The 26,276-nt window shown below is 35.4% G+C and overlaps 1 protein-coding gene across 1 annotated transcript in view; it reads right to left on the bottom strand.

Annotated features, from left to right (window-relative positions):
• SEMA3A (semaphorin 3A) overlaps nt 1-26,276 on the bottom strand; it is a 200,021-nt gene that overhangs the window by 8,120 nt on the left and 165,625 nt on the right. The window contains 4 exon segments of the mRNA XM_055300759.1: nt 9,085-9,152; nt 12,583-12,740; nt 15,918-15,959; nt 24,155-24,246. Of these exon segments, the coding sequence (XP_055156734.1) occupies nt 9,085-9,152; nt 12,583-12,740; nt 15,918-15,959; nt 24,155-24,246 (360 nt within the window).

A 26,276-nucleotide genomic window follows, 5' to 3' on the forward strand; every position in this document is an offset into this window, starting at 1 on the left:
ATTCTATTTAGTAAGCAGTAGGAAGTTATAAGTCCTGCCATAGTAACTATAAATCATAGTCCGTATGCGTAGGTACTACTGTCTTCCTTTGGTTTGGAATTCTCTTATTTTATGTTTGTTAGATTCTGCTGCCATCAGTAATAATTGCAAAAACTAATTTTCCACTGAATACAGTAGTTTCTGTTAATTCCTCTGCAGCAGAATGTTTCTATCACCAGCAACTTTTAATGTAGGGCCAGCATTTTCATTTAAATTTGCATCAGGCAAGCATTCATATATTTGGGCTCGCAGATATAACAATCTATAAACATTTTTTGGTTGATTTCCCAATTCCTGAACTCTTATAAACAGATACCCAATAAATATTTTAGAATGATAGAAGGCACTCAATAAATATCCATTCTCTTTCCTAATCCTTCTACCCCAACTGCCATCAGAATTCCAATAATAGTTTTTCTTTCTTTCTCCTTTTATTCCCTTTGCCCCTTAATCTTTGTCTCTGTTTCTATCTTTCTATTAAAAAAAACTAAAAACAGAAACAATATTTTGATTATTACTTTCCTACCAGATTTTCAAAAATTTTCTTAGGATATCAAACATACTATCATTTTGACTTTATTAAAGCAAACAGCTCTGCATTGAAATGGTAGCACAATATGGCTATCCTCTAAATATTTTTCAGATAATCTACTATTGGATTTACAATTATCCAATGTAAATCAAAAGCTCAACTAAGAAAACACTGACAATTAGAAATTTTCTGAAGGATATGAAAGTTTGCATATTCAGGGTAAGTATAATCTAAAATCTCCCTCTGGATAAACTAATTGATCCGAGGAGCACCTGGGTGGCTGAGTCGGTTAAATGTCTGCCTTCAGCTCAGGTCAAGATCCCAGGATCCTGGTATCGAGCCCTATGCTGGGCTCCCTGCTTGGAAAGGAGTCTGCTTCTCCTCCCCTCTCCCACCCATGTTCTCTTTCTCTCTCACTCACACTTCCTCTCAAATAAATAAATAAAGTCTTTAAAAAAATAAACTAATTGTTCTGAGAGTTTCCATGGAACACATTGGGTTATTCCCATAATTGATTTTTGTGAATTGTGCTGGGTGGGGTCTTTCTGATCTGTGTTGAGGAAGCGCATAAGCAAAGCTCTATGGACTTGCTCACTGTGTTTATGTCAAAATGTTGTCCAGCATGGTGTCCACTGCCTTGCACTATTTTCTCGATATTCATCTTGGGAGATTTTTTTCTGTGGTGTTAGTTTTTCACCTAACGATTTTGGGCAACATAAAATTGTTATAACCCTTTTTAGTACCTTATTTCTTATTAAAATGTATCTACATAAAAATAATAGTATAATGCCTAGACACAGGAAATCATAAATATGTGAGGTGCTATTATTGTTAGGGGTGTTCTTGTAATAGTTTCAACTGTTAATTCAAAACTTAAAATCCTTTACTGAGAATCCGTAGTAGGGCAATCCACAGTAAGACAAACTGCTTCCCAATATCAGTCTTACTCCCTGACCACCATCAAATGAAGTATTTCCTTTTCTATGCTTCCTAATAATCTGTTTACATATAGTTTCTGAGCACATGATGTCTTATTTGTTACGATCATTTATTCACCTGGTTGTCGTCCTCCATGGCATATGTTTTATGATCCTGGCACTAGGCAGCCACAAATCCTTAGCTGATGTTTGCTGAATGGAAAATCCAGGGTAACTATTTACCCTGTATTTAAAAGCTGAAATCTCATGTAACTCTGACATCCTCAGGACATGGAGTTATCATAATTATGTAAAAGAAATGGTTAAAAGTTTAATCAGTTAAAAAGGGCATAGGGTTTGTAACCCTGATGATGACTGAATGTGCTATTAAAACCACACTGGCAAATGTAGACACTTCGAATCTTCTTAATTTGTTGTTTTGTGATGTTACAAGAGTTGATTTGAGATATGGCGGGAGAAGATGGTAACTAATCAAGTATACGCCAAAATCAAGAATTCCAAATATGGGATAGTAAGAGAAAGAGATTAGAGAAATCATATGAATACACTCTCCAGGGACACCCAGTAGACGAGTCTAGGGGATGTCTATGCCAATGGGTAATCTGTAGATTTCCAGAAAGAAAGCAATCTCATTTTAATCTATTTTAAAATACATTTCGCATTTAGAAAGCAACTGTTTTGAATAGAAACTTTTGTCATGAAAATTACCAGTAGACAAGAAGGGTAGAGTTAGTTGTTAAATTGGCATAATGAATTCTCATGAGTTGAACTGAATAGTTAGAGCAAAATAATTGAGAGCAACAAACATTAAATTTATTTTAAAAGCACCACAGTGTGTTTGAATAACACAATGTTACAATATGTCGCAGTTGTTAATGACAAGAAATAATGTTAAGGAAGCAATCTTCAATTAATCATTTCCTCCTTTAGCGGGATAATTTATGGAAATGAAATGAGGCTAATAAACCAGAAAGAATGGGAGGAAAGAAAGAAGTTAAATAAATTGCTTCCTTTTGTAACAACAAAAAGTCATGATATCCATCATTTGGCCAGAAATATCATGTTGCTAAAGGCCTTATTTAGTATTTGATTCTCTTCCAATAAGGCAGAAACAGAAGGCATCACATTTCAGTTTTCCATTTATTTCCCTTTCTATTTTAACCCCATAAATGTCTCCCAGGATTGAAATGTTAATAATGTAAGAATGTGATGTCATGTAGAAAGATAATAGAGATGGGTGGGGTAGTAAACCAAGTACTTAATCAACTATTTAATTTCTGTTACCATTTTTGATGTTCTCCCCCTGAAAGTGATTTTAAACTTGAATTTCATAAATAATGAATATAATAGTAAAGGTTAATTTGGAGTAGGGGGAAATGGTTGCACATATTTTAAATATTTAAGAATAGTGTTAGTTACTGAACTACATAAAGAGAAATCTAATTCCAGTTGTTTTCATCAAATTGCAATTTTAATATTTTACACTGCAAATTTTTTTCTCAATAACACCCAGTGTTAAAGGCCATTCAAAGGAAGAAAGGAAATGTTGCCCACAAGCTCTAGGTGACACAGAAGACTGCAAATATTCATTTCTTGATATAAAATCATTACTTAGTTTCTCCTTACTGGATTCTAGATATTTTTCTCCAGGAACATAAATAGTGATTTGTCAATAGCAAAGAATCTAATTAGATTTCAAATGAAGGAACAATCCCTCTTTAAGTAGTAGTAGCTAAAAAGGCATTTTATGAATTAATCAGTAAGTCTTGGGAAGACATAAAATACCTAAAAATAAATAAAATTGAAGACAAAAAATTTCACTCATCCCTAATGTTCATGTATATTTTTGGACCGCATAATTAAGAAGACTAACAATTGATTTAATAATCTCATACATTATAGTATGCTGAAAACAAATTATCTATTTATATATATATGTGTATATATATACTATATTTGTTTATATGCATAAATACACCAAGCTATATAACAGGAATTCTGTTTATCAATATAATGCTTAGTATGTTATTTCTCCAATTTTGATATGACGCTTGTACCAACTATTACGAACTAATTGAATGTGAGTTTGCATGCATGCATATGTATGTATGTATTAAAGTCCATGTGCTTAGTGCATCTGTCAAGTACAAAAAAAGACTCGATTATGAAACCTTAGAGAAAATTTTAAACTTGTAATTTATCAACTTGCTAAAATAGATTTTAAACTACCTTGTTTAATTTCCTAAATTAAGATCTGTCTCTGGTGCTGGGAAATAATTACCAAACAGAAGGTAGCATGTAAAATTTTACAATTCAAGTAGTTTCCTATCTTTCTCGAATCCAGATTCCTATGTACGCTTGCTTAAAATGTTCTTGTCAGCATACAGATAGGTAGATGGATAAACACGTGGATAGATATGACCAGGGTATTTTAATTTTACTGTTCATTGGTAATTTATTGTATTAGAGGTGGTCACTAGTATCTTAATATTTAGAAATTTATTAATTTAAAATATGGAAATGAAATTGTTATGAGGTTAACAATGAAGCCATTTAAATAGTTGCATTTACTTCTGCACCTGATACCTGTGTGGGGGAGGCTGCAGTGCTTCTTGGTATAAGGCAGACTGAAATTCAATTACGTAAAAAGCACAACCAATATGAAGGCATCTACTAACGTATTTATTTAGTCTATATTGAATATCTGATATGTTTTATTTTCAGGATCTTATAGCATATGTTTTACCAAGAAAGCACATATAATCTATATGGCAGAGTGAAATAGGAATTTCTACATTTAAACATCAGGAAACATAGACTTTAATTTACTTCTTCCCAAGAGATATAGTAGATGATGGAAAACACCCATTTACTGAAGCAGAAACCTTCCATAAACAATAATGAAAATACCATCTTGTATTTTAATATATTTCCCTTATATTTGGAATTTAAAAAATACAGCATGCTTGGGATGCCTGGGTGGCTCAGCTCAACTGCTGAGCACCTGCCCCTGGCTCAGGGTGTGATCCTTGGTCTCGGGATCGAGTCCCACATCAGGCTCCCTGCCTGGAGCCTGCTTCTCCCTCTGCCTGTATCTGTGTCTTTCGTGAACAAATATAATCTTTTAAAAAAATACAGCATGCTTTAAAAACTTTACATTTACAACAGTTAAATTATGGGTGTATGAACAGTTGGGCGATCTCTTATGACATATTTAAAAACTTTAGTAAGGAACAATGAAAGCACAAACTCTGTCAAGCCTCTTCCTATTCAGGTGTGTCTGTGTGAGCATGTCTTGTATACCTATGCCATCAATGACTGGATTTGCCTAATTACAGAGGGCAATACTGTAATAATTTCTTCCTAGAATATGCACTTATATATTTCAACATTTCTGATAACAGCATGTCTTACAGTTGTTCTTAACTGGAGTTCAAGTTCTTTCTTCTAAAAAGAGTTTGTTTTTACTTTTGCCAGACACATGTGACTCTCCTAACCTGACACCTCTTTAAATTAAAGTTTTGTCTGAGGTATTTGGTCCACACTGTTGCTGTGAATTCAGAAAGTAAACATTTGTGAATAGCACCCTGTGATTCAAGAAGTGGTTTTCCTCCTTTTCCACCACCCATGATTATAGGTGAACCAGGTAAACGTCCTTGCTGTCTTCGGCATGGGAGTTTACTTCCTTCTTGTGCTAATTCTGAAACACTGTAAGCTGGCTTGATGCTGGCACCACTATTAGATCATTCATCTTGGGCAGTTTTTCTTTCTTAGCAGTCCTTAAAAAATGGTGCATCTTATATTCAGTGACGTCTTTGACTTGATACTATTAGGTAATTTATTAAAGTCAGGGTTTTTTTTTAGGACCTGACATCATCCTCATCCATCAAACTTTGAGACTTCTCTAGGGGCTAAATGCTCAGATTCAGTTGGAATTTCTATGTATATAAAATAAGCTAAAACACAGACCAGATTAGCATTGCTACAAAATACTAAATTTACAGCTCTGCAGACCACAGAGATGACACTGCCAAAGATATTTTATGAAATTCTGGAACAATGCTGATGCCAACCAAGACATAAATTGAGATGAGCCAGTTGCAGAGATGATTAAGAAGGTTGAGTTCTGTGGATATTTTACTGTAGGATGCTAGAAGGGAAATGCTTGTATGTAGAACAGCCAAGAGAACTACCATGAAATGAAATTCAATGATGGTATTGAACTAAAGTTAGGGCATAAAATATTTCAAAGATTGAAAAATCTAAGATGATTGTTAATGTTTTTAAATGTTGTCATTTATGATTTGTTCCTTTCTGGACATGTACATCAGAATGCAACTCGTCGTAAAGAAGGGGAAAAGGTAAATTGACTCAGCCACTCATGCTCTCGGAGGCAAAGTCAGACAAGCTCCAATTCGGTGCACAAGTTATTTTAGGGAAGGGAACAGAATGCAAACAACCTGAAGTTTCTCTTTAGCATTCTGTATGAGGTGTGAGCGAGAAGACAAGAAGATCTGCCAACACATATATATTTCGGGTTTTATACTAAATTTCCCTAGGTGAATAGCCACCAGCGATGGAAGAGACTATGCCAGATTAAGGGGAAGGAGAGCTGGATTTCTAAATTACACCTAGGCCCGCTCACCATTAGTGTGCTGCCTTTACACAAGAGGGAGCAAAGGGCTGAGTGAGTGTTAAAGGTTGCATCGAGAGTGAAATTTCTTCCACCTTAATGCTGAATTATTTTATATAGTCTCTCTATTAAAACCTCAGGATATGTAAAATATAGAGTGTTACAGAATATGTTTACTATTACAGCTGGAACTGATTGTCCTGAAGTGTATAATTTGGCTTCAAGTTGCTTAGCAGCTTTCTGGGAAAATATCTCATATCTTTGTATGTTTCCATATGAGCACAAATATTTTATTCAATGTGAGATGTGACACTAGCAAGACAACATACATGATTTAACAGGGCTGGGCTCTGGGGTTTTGCCCATTTTACTTCCAAAAATAGACATCACCTATTCTAAGATCTAACGGTAAGATTCAGCTTGGCCATATGGGAATGCCTGACTTAGTTTCCAAACATTTGAAATTTATTGTAATCTATGGTATACAGTTTTTATGTTTGGTGAATTAGTAATACAAGCAGACAAGGAATAAAGAGGCCTTTAAAAAGGGAATGTTTTATTTCTGCAGAACTTCTTGGACTATTTCATCATTTCCTCTATCCCACCCATCTATGAAGCAATGCTTACACACAAATATACACATGCACAAACACACACACCGACTAACACTAAACCAGAGCAATTCCTTTTCCTTAGTATACTATTTTGACTGAAGTATCAAGAGAAAAAAATGATTCATGTTCACCTTTCTATAGCTGAGCAATTCTACATTCCCAGGTTTTACAAGCTTTCCTCACTCTAACTTCATCAAAATAGAACTTTAAATTCTGAAGTACTTTCCAAAGGCCATTCACTCAACAGTCAACATTTATTTATACACAGTATCACTTAAAAAGAATGCCTTCAGTCAGCTTTTCTTTGTATGTATGTATGTATGTGTGTATATATACACATACATGCACACACACACACGCACACATATATGCCCATAATTCTAGCACATATATCATTTTGAAAAAAATACCAAATGGGTCTATGAAGGAACTAGATTATTCAACAAATGGATGTACCTCTCAGTAATTCTCCAGCAATCTTTAAAACATAGCATAGTATCCTATGTGTTGTAGTACATAATCTTTTTTTATTAGTTGATTGGTCAATAATGATGTTTTTTAAAAGAGATCTATTTTTAAATATGATGGTGCTAATAGCAACATATGACTTAAATCATTTTAACATTAATAATAGATGATATTTAGTTCAATTCTCTACTGAAAACCAAAACCAATAAACTAGTGATGCTATAGCTTCAAATACTTAAATATATAGATATTTAATAAATAAACATTTATTAAATATCTATAATATTAAGATATTGCATGTGTTATAACTATAGAAATATAAGAGTTAAAATATTTAAAATAATAAATTCTATATTGATATGGAGACTGAGGTCTGATCAGAAATGAGCTCTAGTTACATTGTCTTGTTTCTTCTACTTGCAGTTATTATCATTAGCTTCTCCATATCTAAGCAAAAAGATTCTTTAATGTAATAAATTAACAAATGGTGCTGATCATAATTCAATATTTTTACATGAAATACATTAATGCAAGACTAGTTAATGTTTTGTTGTCCAACTGAAATACTCTATTTGAAAAATTTAAGGAGGATATGTCAATTATGTACCCTATCTGTACAAAGACAAAAAAAAATCACAGCATTTGCTCAAATTTAGTGGTATCTTTTTTCTTTGTAATAAGAGTAATAACAGACAATAAAGTCTTTGGCAAGAAATTTTGCAAGCAAAATGGACCCCAAATATAGGCTCGATTTGTGGCAACCTCTCATGGTATTTGCATCCCCCAGACAACCCTAGAAGTATTTGCGAATCACATACCAGCAAGTATAGCATACACAACAGGTGGATCTGACCTTCAGAAGGTAACTAGGTTTTGGAATGCATGTGGAGGTGTTTTTTGTGCAGTGTTCTCTTAACATTCATGAAATGGGAATATTGTATACACAGAATTAGTGGATCAAATCCAAGTTGACTGATAAAAAACATTATACTGTCTTTTCAGATTAATGTAAAAGGCACCAAAAAAGTTAACAGGATGATTACATTCAATTACATGTAAAATATTTACATTTTACATTTCAGCTATTTTTAACTACAAATTGTTCATAAGCAGTGATGTCATTGATAAGTTTTCCCAGCAGAGGGAAGCATAGCCTTATTATTGTTTTTGTAAAGGGTTGACGTGGGGGGAAGTGAGATATACTACAATTTTACTGCATTTTAAAGGAAGTTTGGTTGATATTACAGCATTTAATGCTGGACATTAAATAGGACTTGATATCTTTTAGGAAGCATAAAATGAAACAATCCACAATCCCCAATTCAAAGGAATATCCTACCAATAAATCAATGTAAAGATATCGGGATTATCTTCTACTTGACTAGGATACCCAATAACAATACAATAGGTCTGTATCATCAGCATATTACCGAATAATTTGCATGGCTTATTTTAAGACTGCATTTTCTTCTTTAATATTTTTTTTTTATTTTTTTTTCTTTAATATTTTAAATGAATATTTCTGATGCCTGTTGTTCTCAGGTTGCTACTATATATGAAAGCACGCAATTAAACCTGGCTTCTTTTTGTTAATATGAGAAAATTGAAATTCAAGTCTTGTAAGGGACTAAAACTTGAATTTTTCACATCCGCAATAATAAATATAATTCCCCACTTAGTATTCTTTAAAATTTTCCTTCTTCTAGATTTCCTTTCTCTTCAGTTGCATTTCCTTAAATATTGTTAAGGAATGGGTACATATACAGGTGTGTGCCCTGCATGCACATGTGTGGGTACACACTATTGCTTAGGATTTATCCTGGTACCAGCAGGTTGAAAGATGAAAGCGTTGCAACTTACCATGGTGTTGTAAGTCTGAACAGTGAGTCAGCGGGTCTCCATTTCTAATGTCTTGTCGTCTTGTGCGTCTAAAACAATTACATTTAATAGGTATTATTGCATCCTTATTCCTTCTTGGTAATGTGTCACAAAGCATAGAGAAGAATCAAAAATCAAAGACGCTAGGAGCTCATAGGAAGAGATGCATCTATAAGTGACTTAAGAATTTTTTTAAAGCAGCTCATTACACCTGTAGGATCAGTCTCCAGGGGATCAAAATGCAAAAGAGTATACAAACATACTAACAATGCAGTCAAGTCTTTCAAAGTAGTAACAGAAGATTCATGATTTATGTGTAACTGGATGTCAATCAATAAGAATCTAACATCTAGAAACTCTAAAATTCTTAACATCTTAAATTCTGAGGAAAAAGCACAAAATATAGAATGGCAACCCATTTCTTCAATAACCTGAATTAAATTTCATTCTGATCACGAATGAGAGACTAAGCTTGATAATTAAAATTTACATGATTTCTTTCTCTTAATACTTATACGTAATTTATTAAATAGACTCTTGTTAAACTTAAAGGTACTAATTCTATGAAATCTATTTTTAAGTGACTTTTTAATTTTCCTTTTTGGTTACTATATCAACTTTTTTAAAGAAAACATTTCTTTCATGATCACATGGCTATGACTGCAAACCAATTTACCTGTGAAATGAATTAAAGGAGAAGCGCAATAACAAATATTGTGAAGAAGTCTGCCTTTTGTCAGAAGGTGAGAGAGGACTCACTTCTAATAGAAAAGTCAAATTTGCTATAAAAATCTAAATAAATTTCTCTTACATACTGCTGCTCAGATAGTGTTAGTTGTAATACATTCTGGTGCCCTCTTTCCACACTGTTAGAGGTTCACTGGGAAGAATGAGGTTGTCTCTAGCCTTTTTGGTGTAAGCAGGATGTGTAGTTTGAGAAAGAGGCTAAAAATGGAGATTGGCTACATATAACAGAATGAAAAAGATTGGGGACACTTGCCCAACTGTTTTCTGTGTCAATGTCAATGAATATTGTCTTGCTGCAAAGTTAGTTACCATCCCTGAAAAGAGTTCTCACAAAGGCCATGGAGATTTGCAAACATGGAAATTGTTACTGTATTCATAAATTTAGAAGACTAAAGTATTTATAGATTTCTATTTGTAGAATTGGTAAGACTATCAAACAGATGTTGCACATTTCAAAATTGAGCCAACAAGGAACTTGTGAAACACGAACCACAAAGCATTTGGGAAGGCATTTTTTACTGCCACTTAAGTTTTTGAAAAAAGTCATCACGAAGAATATATAAACTGTGAGGCCTCTAAACGTCCTTCTCAAAGACACATGAAATTGGATTAAGTAAAATCTTCAAGGCACAACAAAAATGTGTTAATGATAATTCCTTCATTCTGGAATTATAGGTATGCAATAAACATTTCAAATACATAAAATACAACTTTTTAACTTATTATAGATGTAGCTATGATCTTATTTTCATCTTTCTTATAAAAACGCTTAAAATCTGAACAAATCATTGCTAAATTAGGTAATGCTATATACTTTCATGTGGAAAGGAAATGGTACTCATTTTTAATTCAAACATGAATTTTGTTTTTTGATATTAAAAGAACCTAGATCCTAAATGATATTAGGAACCATAAAAGTTCAACTTTGAGTAATTTAATTCTATTACTATAAAAACTGCATATTGCTATTTATTAAACTATCCATGGTTTCTTTACTCAGTAACACATTATCTCCAAACTAAATTTTTGCTTCAGATTTAAACTTCAGCAAAATTGGATGGTACATGGAATAATACAGACAGTTATTTCAATTCTAAATGTTGAAGGCCTAAGAAAATTATATTCATTAAATAGAATAAGCTAAGAGTACACTTATGTGTAATACTAATGTATATGGACTGATTATCTATGACAGATTTAAGTTGTACGAGATTTAACACTACGGCCAATATTATCCGAAGCATGTAATTAAAAGATTTAAGTAGACATTAGGTTATCCCTTTCCTCTAAAATTTTTTCTAAACGTCTTAAATGATCCACATGTAGAAAACAGCTTACTAGCAATGAAAAGAGTCCACATCACGGCTTCTTGTAAAACATTAACTATAGGAAAAAAATAAACCAAATTTTATTGCTCCTAAAATGCAATGGACCTTGATAACTCTGATTTCTATTTTATGTTTTAATAGGTTGATGTGTGTGCTGTTAATCTCTGGATTTGTATTAGCAAGATATTGTATACTACTCTCATCTTTCATTGCTTGTTTCTGAAATGGTAAATACCAACAGAGAAAGGTGGCCATATGTGAGCTGTAGAGAATGTGTTGAGATCAATATTTTGTCAAATTAAGAAAGTGCTTTTATTTTTTGAAGTGAAAGTAAACCTGGTGTGTATACAACTTTTAGGATGTGCCTAAGAGTTCCCTATAGGATAACAGTAGCCTACGCGGCACTCTATCAAATCATCAAATGCCTGTGCCCGATGCCCTCAATGTCCTAGACAGCAAGTTGCAGCTATGTTTTATCCAAATATGTTATTTTAGATAACTTCTAGGAATATCGTAGCAATTTTTAAGTATGTCCAAAAAATGTTAAGTATTAAGAATATGTTTAACACCTTAGTGTAACACATATACAACGATACAATGATCGATAGATCTTTTATTATGTGGTTTTATATTTCAAGGTCAAACAGTACAAATGCAAGATCATACTATGATGATACAGTGGCCTTTAAATTTCAGGGGTCAAATAAATATATATTTTGGGTCAAAGATAGAATTTGATGCTAGTTAGTCAGCATTATACAAAAGTGTGGTTATCTCTAAAACATGAAAAAGTTCTTCTTGACTTTTTATAGATGACTTCCTGTATGCTAAGACTCTAAAGTAAATAAAGGTATTTTCTCTGCATATATTCCATTCATCCAAGGACATAAATTGCCTTATTAAAATTTAAAACCAAGATGCAATGCTGCTGGTTAGAAAAAGAAGAACATTTTGGGCGGAAGAGCATTTTGGTCCAAGGGCCCAGAGCCCAGTCTAGATGGTTTCTGACTTTGTGGCTTTGGCCCTCATCTGTGCCCCCGGGGAACGTGAGGTCACAAAACTCTGTAACTTCCCAGTGTAGCCTTTCAAGGACCTTACTGTCATGTGTGGATTCCCTCCGTCATCTACTAGAGCCATCTGTCCCATTATGCTCGGTGCCCAGCTGCGATCACCGTGTTTTTCCGATCGTTCTGACCCCTTAGGACAGAGACAGAAAGGCCCCAGCCCGTCCGAGCCCTCCGAGCCCTCGGGCAAGGCCCCTGTGCTTCGTGGGGGGGGGCGGGGGGGGGGGAGCGGGGGTAGGGCAGGGGGCGGGGAGGGCGGGGGGAGGACAGGAGGGCAGGGAGCGTGGGGAGCGGGGCAGGGCAGGGAGTGTGGACCGGGCAGACGGTGCCCCGGGCGGTACCTCTTGGCGGCAGGGAAGTAGCGCGAGCAGGCGGCGCCGTCCCAGGCGCAGTATGGGTCGCGGGCGAGGCAGCACTCGGCGCAGGCCCTCCCGTAGGCGGCGCAGCGCTGCAGCGGCAGCTGGGCCAGGCCGGCGGGCGAGCCCGCGTACAGCTGGTGCTGCGGAGACACGAGCGTTAGGGCCCCGCCCCCGGCCCCGCCCCCCAGAGCGCCGCGCAGGCGCGACTCGGAGGCCTTAGAGACCGCGAACTACGGGCAGCTGTGGCCAACGCCCGCCACGTGGTACGGCCGTTTAGAAAGGCCGTGATCCAAGTCTGATCCCCGACTCAAAGAAGCGTATCTTCAAGCATGAAACCACCGGAACACCGCGACGGTTCTGTGTCATTTATATCCCAATAAAGATAAAAATTCAAATAAAAGATAGAAGACACGGAGTAATTTTCAAACCTTCATGTACTTGTTCTTAGAAAGCTTGACTTCTTTTTTTATTTACTTTTATTTTTTTTTTTACTTCTGCTGTTTGTGATTTTGCTTCACCAGAGTACCTACATTAGCATTTATTCTCTAGGTCCCGGGCAGGGGTCCCCTGCTTCTGATGCTAGGGCGCCCGCCCCATACCACCTGCCTGCCACGTAGCTTGCCCTCCTATTAGAAGAAAGGGGGAAAGTTCCGGAGCTTGCCTTTGTTAACAAGTTTTGCTCAACGTCAACCGTCTTATCCTTGTACTACCTCCAGGAAGATTACTTTATTTAAAAAAACTACAAAATTACTTTTAATTTTAAAGATCATCAGATGGGGAATCCGGCACACTCCAGCTGCTGCGGTTGACCTGAACTCAAGTCCTGGGTGTTGGGGAGAAACTGCGACGTCAGGCATCAAGATCCCTGCAGCCTAAATCCTGTGCTGTGTTAATTCTCTGTGTCATCTTGAGGCATTCTCCTGATTTTTCTAAGGCTTCACTTCATTATTCACAGTATGAGCCTCTTTGACTAGATCTTTAAAGTCCAGATAAAACATGCGGCAATGCCATTATGTTAATGAATTTGCAATTGCCACAGGAAGTAGGAGGGGGGCGGGGCTTTGTAGCAGCGACTAATTTAGTATTTCAGTATCGTTTTACACGTGCCTTTTACAAAGCTTAGCCAATGTAGCATTTGAACAAGTGTGATAAAAAGCCCCAAATTAAATACAACTCAAGTCTAGTTTTCATTTTACAATTATTCTGTAGTACTATTAAAGAACTGCAAAACCAATTATGCCATCTAACTGAAATATACGGGAGGCTTGCAGGCACCAGCGAGCATAATCCAGTCCCTAACAAGTAACCTGATGTGCTTTTTCTGCCCAATTTAACATCACCACAGGCTTTCCTCACTATCCTCCTTAACAAGTTTCGGGTCATAAGCAGGCGATGAGTCCATTTATCCAGAAAATTAGTTGCAATACTGCTGGTCCGAGAAACTACTGCCTCAGTTTTAAAAATGAAAACGAAGGCTAGGAATAATTTTCTTCATGGTAATATCATGGTATTTTAAACTGATAAACTGTTTTTGGTTTTTTGGGTGTTTTTGTGTACGTGTGAAATGTGGTGTATTTAATAGGCAATTCTTTTTTTTTTTTTTTTTTTATTTATTTATGATAGAGAGAGAGAGAGAGAGAGAGAGGCGTAGAGACATAGGCAGAGGGAGAAGCAGGCTCCATGCACCGGGAGCCCGATGTGGGATTCGATCCTGGGTCTCCAGGATCGCGCCCTGGGCCAAAGGCAGGCGCCAAACCGCTGCGCCACCCAGGGATCCCTAGGCAATTCTTATAGTACTTCAAAATATTTTAACAAAAATAAATATCTCATAAAAGTATACATAATATAATTAAGATTGGCAATGAAGCCAAGCAGAGAATGAATAAATAATTTTAAAAATCATTATGGGAAAGAATATCCCAGTCTAGCTGCCATTCTGGAAATCCCCAGATTTCCTTGCCAACATTTGACAATTTTTAGATTACAAGAACAGGTGAATACATACTTATGAAGTGTAAGATAACAGTATCAGGTCAATAATATCTGCACTCTGAGTTTCTCTAAATATCTTGGAGATTATCAATCTATTTTGATATGGAAGTGTGGAAAGGATATACACTGAGTTTTACTGGCACAGTATTTTAGTGACTTGTACAAGGGCTAATACATGGTCAGAGGTAAAACATGTCAACAATTCAGGAATAAGATTAGCCAAATGATTTTCATATTTAACAATTTTGTATGTAAATTTTCAGAACAGTGAGTGAAGCGCTTCCTACTCCATTCTAGCTTTTTTCTGCTAGGTTATTTAATAATTAATTACAACTCAGTATCCTCTTTTTTTTTTTTTTTTTGAGTTACCACTGATACATGAATAGAAAGGCTATGTAACATTTATGGGGAGAAGATAATTTATTAGAAGTTAAAATTATATTTGTTTTGTACATATAATTTAGCAATTAGAAGTCATTTGTGTTTCTTAAGTGTCTTGCCAAAGCATTCTTTTTCAGTGCGAATGAAGGCAAGACTATTAACATGCTGCCCTTAACTTTTGATTTCATGAGTTTAATAACTTATCATTTGGCAGTGACTGTTTTCCTTTTATATGCAGCCAACCTAAATGTTTTCTCTGGTACACAATACTACTGAAAAAGTAAAATCAACTTTTGAGTCAAGACCCTCCAAACACATACAGCCCTGTGCATAATTTTAATAGCCTATAAAATATATGTTATTTATACATGCAAATTAAATTATAAACTTATTTATAATCTGAAATATCCACCACTGCTGATTTTAAGGATAGATTAAAATCATAATTGAGCAAAATATTACAGTAACCCAAAAAAGAAATGCTATAAATAAAAATTTACAACAATGACTTAAATATGTTTATAGGAATGTAAGATGTGTCAAAAACATGGGGCGGGGGATCCCTGGGTGGCGCAGTGGTTTGGCGCCTGCCTTTGGCCCAGGGCGCGATCCTGGAGACCCGGGATCGAATCCCACGTCGGGCTCCCGGTGTATGGAGCCTGCTTCTCCCTCTGCCTGTGTCTCTGCCTCTCTCTCTCTCTCACTGTGTGCCTATCATAAATAAATTAAAAAATATATATATAAAAAAAAACATGGGGCGATGAAGATGATCTTTAATTTTCATTCTACTAGCTTATTGTAAGAATGTTCTTTCTTTTCTCTTTTTTTTGGGAACTCTTGTTATTAAATCTGTAAAATTTGATGAATCATAAAGATGTTTATCTATTTGAAAAACAAAATCAAAATTAATACAGAATACTGATTGTAATACATAATGATAGTACCTGTTTAGTGGAAAGCTCCATTGCTGAAATAGGAGTTGGCTCCTAAAGAAGAAAAAGAAAATGTGAACCATTTGGTCAGTCAGAAAATTCAGTCATTCATATTAATTTACAAAGACCACACAAACATAAGCTTTCAGAGAGATGACTTCAGTGCCTAGAAGCAGCAATATAATCAGGAAACAAGATACATGAAGGAAACTATATAGATGAGTATTAAATGCTTGGAACAGACAATATGAGGATATCAATGTCCTCCAGTCAAAGACCATCAGGAATGTACTTGTAGCTGATCAAGTTGGGTTATTGCTCGTTGCAGGAAGGGAGACTGTGGGATTGCCCGGCGAAAGAGTATCCAAAGGGCACATGTGTTTTGGGCTTGTGTTAGTTGATTTGAGGGAGGGTTCAAGGATGTGGAGTTTGCTCTGCATGGGATATTGAAGAAAAGAGAAGTAATTCTATGGTTAGGTCTCTCCATTTATCTTATTTAGGAGGAATGGAGAGCAGAATAAAGCTAAAGCAGTATTTGGTGAAGAAGTAGCATATAGGCAGGATAGGAGGATATTTGGTCATTTTTTGGTGGTTTGGACAATGTTTACGGTTACAAAATGGCCTTGCTTTTTTCCTGATTTGTCATGCTCACAGAGTAGCCCTGACGCTGTGTTCTGTGGGGATTTGTACACTAACATGGAGAATACTGGCCTGCGAGCTCCTAATAAAACCAATGACAAGCTAATAGTATTAGGCCAGTTTCCAGCTGTCATGGACTGTAAGAACTCAGGTAGGATGAGACTACTATTATCAAGATGACTGTTTAATGTGCAAAGGTCTACACTAGACACTTTAAAAAAATATTTTATTTATTTATTCATGAGAGACAGAGAGAGAGAGAGAGAGATAGATAGAGACAGAGACACAGGCAGAGGGAGAAGCAGGCTCCATGCAGGGAGCCCGATGTGGGGCTCAATCCTAGAACCCCACATGACCTGACAAAGGCAGACGCTCAACCACTGAGCCTCCCAGGTGCCCCCACACTACACATTTTTGTCAGAGTACATGATCTCTTCACTTTCTATCAATAGGCCATCTAGAGCAGTAACAACTAGGGAAGTAATAACCACCAGTATATTTTGATGAGTGTTCTGATGCCTCTCGTGAACACATATAGTTTGAATAAATAAGTACATTCTTTGATGAACTTAGGCCACCACAAGGCTATTCATCTGAAAATATTAGCTTATATTCCATCAGATTTACTCTCATTGAACTGGGCTCCGTTGTATCTTTCATCAGTGACACACTAAACACTAAGAAGGACATTGCTTGGGGGTTCAGAGGTGGCCGATGAGAAAGAGGCTTAGGTGGGAAGAATCACCTTAAAAGGCCTCGCTGTGTAGGTGACTAAAGCTGAGCCCGGAACAAAGCGTGAAGAGTTGGATTCTGAAGGCAAACTGCATAGATTCAAATAGTACTGCAAACCTGGCTACAAGTATGATAGTAGGCCAAGTAGGAGACCTTTTTGTAATTCAGTTTTCTCATCTGAAAAATGAGTATGATGTTATCTTCCCTGTAAGACTGATGAAAAGATTGAAGGAGTTCATAAATTGCAAGCACTTTACCAATGTGCTTGGCACACAGTGTTTATTCAAATCTGTTTCTCATTCTCTTACACACACACACACACACACACACACACATACACAGAACCCCCATATCCTTTACTTGATTTAGTTTTTTCTCTAGTGCTTATCACTATCTGGAATATACACACATGTTGCATTTATGGGGATATGTGATATATATAACATATATATGACATAAATATAACATTTATCTTGTGTTTTGTGAGTTTCCTTATACCCCGAAGCAGCATCAGAGTCAAGGCCTTAGCAGTAGGTAGAGAGCAGGAGTGAGGAATTAGGGATTGACAGGAAGGAGAAACAGTCAAAGAAAGATGTGTTATGGAAGTCATCACGATAGAAAATCTGAGGACAGTGGACACTGATTCTCAAAGTTGGCCACTGAGGTTTGTACCAAGAAAAGTACTTATTCATTCCATTACTCATTAGATGCCCACATGGGTGAGTCACACCTCCAGCTGTGACTCCTGCCCTGTGGCCTGCCATCAGAGAAGCCCTGGGGTACACAGTGAGGCTGTGCTGGGTGGGATAAGGCTGACAGGATGTAAGGAGGGGCAGCAGAGGCATCTCATATTTTTTCTTTCCTGTTTGTCCCCACTAGTCATCCCTCTAAGCCCTCCCCAACTCCCTACACACTAATTTAGGACGGGGATGTTTGGCTGTTTCATTCATTGCTATATTCCTAGCACCTGGGAGTGTTTCTGGTATTTACAAGTTCTCAGTAAAATCTGTTAAGTGAATGAATTAATGAGTTGAATGAATGATAAATGAATGAATGCTCTACCAACTTCCCCCTTGTCTCCTATCTCTTCCACTCTCCTCACTGCGTTCTGTTCCTTCCACTTAATTGAGAAAAGGGCAGCCAACTCTTTAGAAAGGTCTTTCCTCAAGCTTTCCAGTTCAGCTGAAATTTCTCTGAAAATAATCTAAGTATCCTATACTCGCTGTCCTTACTTACTCGTGTCTCATTCGGGGCCGTTTGTTCCTCACCCACGGAGGCCAGCCTTGCCCCTAGAGAGGTGGCCCAGGAGTCTCAGCAGAAGAAATCGCTAATGAACTGTACTGGTGATGAACACTTCTAGTCCATCTTATTATTACTGGACTTCTTTGCTTTATATGACATGACTGACCTACTCATTTCTTTTGACTGCTTCCTCTGTTAAATTTCATTATGCCCCAGAACTCTTTATTGGCTATTCTTAGCTTTTTTCAGAGTCTTCTCATCCTTCAGCCATTCCTCTTATGTTTGCCTTCCTTGCCTGCTCCTTTGTACTCTCCTGTGGATGCTGCACTCTTTTCCAGGTGAGCTCATCCACTCTTGTGGTTTTAATTACCTCCTATATGCTAGAGAATTGCAACTTTTCACTTCAAATCCTGACAGCTAAGCTGAGCGCAGGATAGTCTTAACAAATTTAAGACAACTTGCCTGAGACACAATGAAACAAATGATTTAGGATGTAAATTAATTTAATAAGTTAACTTAGAGATTTCCCATAGGTTCCCATTTTCATAGTTTAAATCAATATTAAAAATAAGAACTTTCTATAGGATTATCAGAGACAGTCATGATGAAAGACTATCTACTAGTTTTTTTTCTTTGCAGAGATATGATTTTTAAAACTTGGTAGCATCAAATCAAAAAAATTGAGATGACAATTCATCACAGATTTTCAGCTTTAAAAGACAAAGCTGACTATTGTATTTAGGTTCGTATAATATTGGAATCAATGAACACAAACAGAATTTGGAAGAGTTAGGAAAATTTTCCACAGCAACTTCTTCCATTCCAGCAGTTTTGCATGAGAAATGGTTTATGTGGTTATGTAAGCAGCTAACTGCACATAGACTTTCATGAAATAAGTTTTATAGCCAAGGTGCAAGGAAAGTGCTTCTTGGATAGTGAATTAACAGATAATATAATTGAAGTGAAAGTTAGCTCTAATTTATTTTAAAAACCTAAGTGAAACAATGTAAGAGTGAAGCTGATTAATATTTATACACTTCATGTTCATGGAAAATTCCAAAAATCAACTATCTATAAGGTAGATGAAAATAAATCATTTCATACATAAATTGTAAAACAAGCAAACCCCAATACACACAAAAGTTTAGTGTATCATATTATGATTCCAACATTCTTAAATTAAGACCCTAGAATCTTCTAATTAAAAGAACCACATTTATTTTTTGGGCCAGGAAATCAATAACAGTTTGGGATAGGATATTTGCTGCCTGCAGTTGAATTTTAATAGACAATATATTAAGATGACATCCATTTAAGTAAGCTATATTTTTTCTGAGAAATAGCTGGTGGTGAATATAACTTCCATTTAAAACAGATGTAGCTTCATAAGCATTTTTAAATGAAACTGGTTTCAACTGCAAAGTTAATTGGTGTTCAAGTAAAAATGAAATTAAAAACTTAGCATCTTTTCAAGATTTTCTATGACTCTAATTTACTATATTTTTTTCAGATATTTTAATCCAGTCCTTATTAAACTTTCGCGCTTGTAGAGCTTTTCAACCTGCTGATCCCAGGAGAATCTGACATAACTCCCTTGATGCTAAGCACGTGGAGGCTCCTTTAGAATGAGTTAATAGACTAGGTTTTGGAAAGCATCAATTATGTTTTACATTTGAATGAAAATTAAACTCTTTCATTTGTTAGCTCAGCTGTTCATGGAATATTGCATAAATTGAGTTTAAAATGCATGCATTATCGATGTAACTAACTGCCTTGCAATCCTTTGCAGTCAATAGGACTATAAATAAAACCCATTGTACTACACGCACAGCAACTTGATTTAACACTCCTCTGTCTCCAAAGTAAAACCTTCCCTGGACTGGAAAGAAGATCCCATAGTACGATACTAATGCCTTCCTAGTAATATTAATTTACCGGTGAAATTAATTTTTTAAAAACTTTAAAAATTTAAGAATTAAGGAATTAAGGCTCAACTGACTTTAATCAAGTTGATCAGAATCACTAGTAAATATGATCCAAATATAGATTTATGATTACAAGCAGTACTTGGTATTAGATTTCTCAGAACTTCACCATTTTGAATATGTAATGGCAATTTGAAATCATTTCTAGAGTCCTATACCAATGCCAGTTTTATTTCACCTCTTATTACCTATTAAAATTTTATTCTAAAATGGAAATTTTTATTACTGAATAATATTTTTCTTTCTATATTGATTGGGATTTGATTTCACTCAGAATTTTAAAAAAAGTATCTTGGATGTAATTGAAACCATTGGAATGTTCTGTGATTAGCCAGGGTGTTTTCCTACAACCAACCTCAGGATGGCAATGGACATATTACTGGCTTTAATTCAGCATTGCAAGAACAACAAATGAACATGGTCTCCTGGAGATGATATTTTGATAAAATTAACTTGTTGGTTGACATTAAACTCGAAGAGTATCCGATACTACTATGACTGGAAATCTGTTCCTTGTTTATTTACTGTGTCAAAATACTGTTATGCTCAGGTTAACACTTTTTAATTTTGCTTTATGTTAAATGGAATTACATGTAAGGCTCAAAGAGAAGTATAGAAACTGTAACGTTTCTCTGCTTGTTTCACTGAATATAGCAATTGCTTTAATGTGTTGTGTTTTTTCCCTCCTAGTTCAAAATTAAACAAAGTTTGACAGTGAAATATTCCAATTGCTAGACCACAATATATGTATGAACTCTGCCTGATAGAATAGAATGTTAAAAGTAAATATTTCTCTAAACTCTGCCCAAATATGTTTTGTCTACTTGAGTGCCAAAGAAATAATAATGACAATAATGTATAGCAGAGAATATGGGAGAGAACTGGAACATTTATCTGTGGAAGGAGATGTGTCCCAGGATGCAAACAATCTTTTTATAAAAGCATAAAGTCACACAAAAAAATCACTTATTTACCAGCACAATATTACCTACTTATAGGTAATTGTTGATAATGATCAATGACCTTCCTTATGATATCTTAAAAACCATAAAAATGTCATTCAATCATTATCATAGTCTTAATTCAGTTGTGTATTTCTCTGGAAACTGCAAAATATTAACAAAATCTCATGGATATTAAGCATTTGCTTGTGAGACTGTTGGCTTTCAACCTCTCAAGATTTTGTTAAGTCATTTAACAGATCAGCTTAAATTAGTATCTTTTGAAACTAGAATTTTTATTAATGTACTAAGATGTACTGAGGTGTGAAATACAAACTTAAAATCCTAGAGACACAGGGAATTAAATATACAAACAACTGAAAGGAAATACATGATGGGAAGGTGATGGAAATAAGTAAGACATTTTTAAGTTAACATAATATTTCAGTGTGTCCTATAATTTCATTTGCAACAGTGGTAACAATGAAAATTTCTAAATATAGAGAGTTGGTAATTTTCTTTCTACTAGAGATTACTATGGGATATAATCAGCAGGATAACTTGTTGCTGTTTCCAGTTTTCCACTGGCCCCTCTCTTTAAGTATGCCTCCCTGAGGAAGACCATAAACACTTTAATTTCTCATATTTCATTTTTTTTCATCAATACCTATTCCTTCATTCACTTAATAGATGTTGGCTGAAAATATATTTTAGGTTCTGGAGACACAACAATGAACACAAAACAACAATTTACTTATTCACCCTTCAGTACCCATGATTTCTTTGCTAGATCTAGATGGACTTCTATATCGTGAACGTGGTCCATTTGGATAATTGTATTTTTGAATTTGTAGGCTAAAGCATCAATGTATAAGTACTGAAATGGGACTTAGTGAACAATAGTGATTAGTTATTACTCCATATTAGACATGACATAAGGCCAAAATATAGGATTTTAAAAACCAGAATAGAATAATGATGATTTTTATTATTTTGAAGGCTTAATAGAAAATTTGACTCGAGATGTGGCTTACTTCTTACTTTCAGAGTAGCTAAGCTAAAACAATAAAATTGTATTAATAAAATTTTGAGCACAGTACACCTGGACCTGGCACTGTCCTGGATGTTTTGTGTGTCTCTATTTTTTCTAGCTTCCTTGTGAAGTAAGTATTCCACTGGCTGTTTCACTTAAGCTTCTCTTGATGCAGAAGCTCAAAGAGACCATACACATATGCATTCCAAAAAGAAATACTATGTCGATGTGATTGAAGTGAAAACTCTTTCCACTAGAACAATGTTTAGTTGCTGTTACAAGATATCTATGTCATGATTAATCAGTTATTTCAGTGTTAATCATGATTTTAATTGTGTGAGTATATATTAGGAGCTTGCCATATTCTACTTCATTTTCTCTTCAAAACATTCCTGAATAAGAATGAGCAAGAACCTAATTGGGTTAAAAAAATGGTCTAGAAATGGGGCTAAACAAAGTCGTAGGAAGTTGATTAAAATACTTAATCAACTGAAAAATTCAATCCAGCAGCTTTGTTTTATAGATAAGGTTTCTGGAACACCTGGGGCCTAAATGAGATAATTTTGAGTTGTGAGATGAGATCCAGTGTTTTCTAATTTTCTGCCTAAACTATTTTTCCAATTCCAGTTTATTTTGTGGTTATAAATGCTGCATATGTTTGCACTATTCTTTTAATAAAAATTGAAGTAACACCTTCTATGGGCATCTATTTCCCTGTCATATCTCATAAATAATTCATATCAAGGTGTGCTTCAATTCAAACTCTTCCTACTAGCTAGCCATCTAAAAGAAACAACAGACATTGTATGTAGTATATGTTCTATAACCTTGGTTCTCCTCTCTCAGTTCAACCCATATCCTCCTTGTCTCTACTCCCCAGTACTATACAGATTTACCTGGGCCATCTGTGATTCTGGAAAAAGGAACAAATATTTGTATATTTCTTTAAGTGTGTAGACCAGGAACTCATAACATATTTGCCACCAGTGATATAAAAACTTCAAACCTGGGGCGCCTGGGTGGCTCAGCTGGTTAAGCATCTGCCTTCCACTCAGGTCATGATCCCAGGGTCTGGTGGTGGAGCCCATGCTGGGCTCCTTGCTCAGCAGGTAGCCTGCTTCTCCCTCTCCCTCTGCTTGTGCTCGCTCCCTCTCTCAATAAATAAATGTATATGTAAATGTATATGTAAATGTAAAACTCAAACGTTTTTTGCTAACAAATGATTTCAGAAAATATGATAAAACAATTCATGAATAAGCTAAAAAATGACTGACATGTCTTCATTTCCCCAACATTCGAATGTATTTTTCCTTTAATACAATTATGGAAGTTACCTATCATCCCAGTTAGAGCATAAAGCATGAAAGAGGAGATTTGGGGGTGGGGAGCAACATGAGTCTAGTCACTGTGGTAACTTACATAAATAATATAAAACATAAATCATATATTTTATTATTGAGAAAACAAAATATGAGCCAAGAATATATTTCTTTACATTTTTAGATTTAACTAGCATTGAAAGTTTCAAGGTTTATTTTGACTAGTGTCTGGCTTTCTAATTGACAAGCTAATTGGAAGGGCATGCTAGACTACTCGTCCATACCAACTCAGCATGCAGCTGTCCTAGGGGAGAGACACACGTGAACTTGTTGACACTTGAAATTAAGCAGCACTCACCCGAAAAACTGTCATTTCTTCCAGCAGAACTTCTTCTAAATCATGCCAAGTTTCCTTAGGAATTGAAACGACTTTAAGAACAGTCCCAACATCTTGGAAAGAAAGTGGAGGAGGAGAACACAATTTCAATAGATCTGAACAAAAGCCCATGTTAATTAAGGAAATCAGTATTTGCCCAGAAAGAACACTGTGACCTCAGTCTTCCTTTTATTTTTTTTGTTATAGCAGTAGTAAAAAATATATATATACAAATGCATTTCATGCAACTAGATAGATTGCATACATGGCTGTGGAACAAAAACAATCGAAGTTTTAGAAATATGTGAAGCTTGGAAGATGGCTTTATCTTGAACTTGTAAAATTAAAAAATATGTTTAATAATCACTAGGTTGAATTAATTATGTTTAAAAAAATTTTAATCTCCATAATCAGGTGTCTCAGAAGAAAAAAAAAACTAAGAAATATAATAATACCAATTTGATATGACAGGTTTTTCCACTTTTGTTGTGAAAACAGGAACTACCTGTAAAGATTAATGCAGATTTGTCTTAATGCAGCAACAAAATGCAAAGAATGTTGTCAAGCAACAGTAGTCAGAGCTTCAGAGCCCTGCTGCTCATCTTCCGCTGCCACCTGGAACCCTTTAGTGCTTACAGGCCCCTAAAGACAGCTCGAAGACCATTAAGTGATGAATGACAATAACTTGATTTCCCAAAATAAACACCTTGGATTTCTTGTTCTGGTGGTTTTTCAATATTGGTTAAGCACGTTTGGTTAAAAAATTGGTTGATTAATGTCTTGAATAATCAATTTTAGAGTACTAAAGAAATTTAAAATTCAGGAGCACAAATCATAAAAACTACTGTATCTAGTTTAAAGCACTGTTTATCCTAATTCTCACTGTGAAAAGAGACAAAATATTTTAAGGAAAGAAGTGTTGCTTTTACTCTAAATTGGGTTAATAAGGGGACACTATTTTTCCAGTATTCACAGGTATATTCCTATTCCTTGATAGAATGAAGAACAGGAGCTTATTAACATTTTTTTTAAAGTGTATTCTTCAATATTTTAACATTCTAGGTCTGATCAGCTGATCGATTATTTTTATCTTAAATTGGCTCATTTTAACCAAGTTCAACTGACTCATTATTTGAAAAAAAAGAGTCATACATCAGAAAAATAACAATGTATTCACTGAATAGCCACTGATGACCATTTTCAGGGCATCAATACGATGTCCTTTGTGAGATCAAGAGAAGTTGCTACTGAAAAAATAAAAATAAAAAATGTTGCTAGGGTGTCCCTTGTAAAGTGGGAAAAACACACACACACACACACACACACAACCCTCTGTTAAGAGGTTACTTCTATGTTTATAGGACTTTGGACTACTCATGACACCAAGATTAAAGGTAAATTAGGTTAATCTACTCAGTGCCTCTGATGGGTTTCCAGTATCTAAACATAACTTTATCTGTGTTCCAGATCTAGTTTTACCGAGTAGCATTTCAAACAATTTCACACAAATTGAATCAGATTACTCAACTAGGATCAATATACTATGATGTGCAACCCAGTTAAAAGATAAAATTACTGTAATCAATTCACTTTGCTGACAGATGACCCTGGTCTGTACTGACCGATAGGCATCCGTATCTTCAGACATTCAACATGCTCCTGAAAATGGCTCCTTTAAAGACAGCTTGTGTCCAAGAGGAATTAAAAACTCATGATTGGATTTCTTTGGTCAAATAGCCTGAAGCAAGCCTTTGTTGCACAGACAATGAGTGAGGGACTCCTCAACGTGTTTAGGCCAGAGGTGGAAAAAAAAAAGGTAAGTGTGACATTACTGAGTAAATTTAGTTACTCTGTAGCTAGATCTAATCATATTTTGACATTGAATACAAATACTATCACCTTATAATTTCTAAAGATGTATGTACCCAGAAGTTGATACCTGCAATTCATTGATTTTTATCGAACTCTTGAGTCTCATTGAGACTCTTTTGATAAATTTTCTCACTCATAAAAGTAGACTGCACTGGACTGCTCAGTCTCTGACACTGTTACACCTGATAATATAGGTATTTCACAATTTCATTATAAAACTTTACATCTTTAC

This window comes from Nyctereutes procyonoides, unplaced genomic scaffold, assembly GCF_905146905.1.
Source record: "Nyctereutes procyonoides isolate TBG_1078 unplaced genomic scaffold, NYPRO_anot_genome, whole genome shotgun sequence".
In the NCBI taxonomy this organism is placed as follows: Eukaryota; Metazoa; Chordata; class Mammalia; order Carnivora; family Canidae; genus Nyctereutes; species Nyctereutes procyonoides.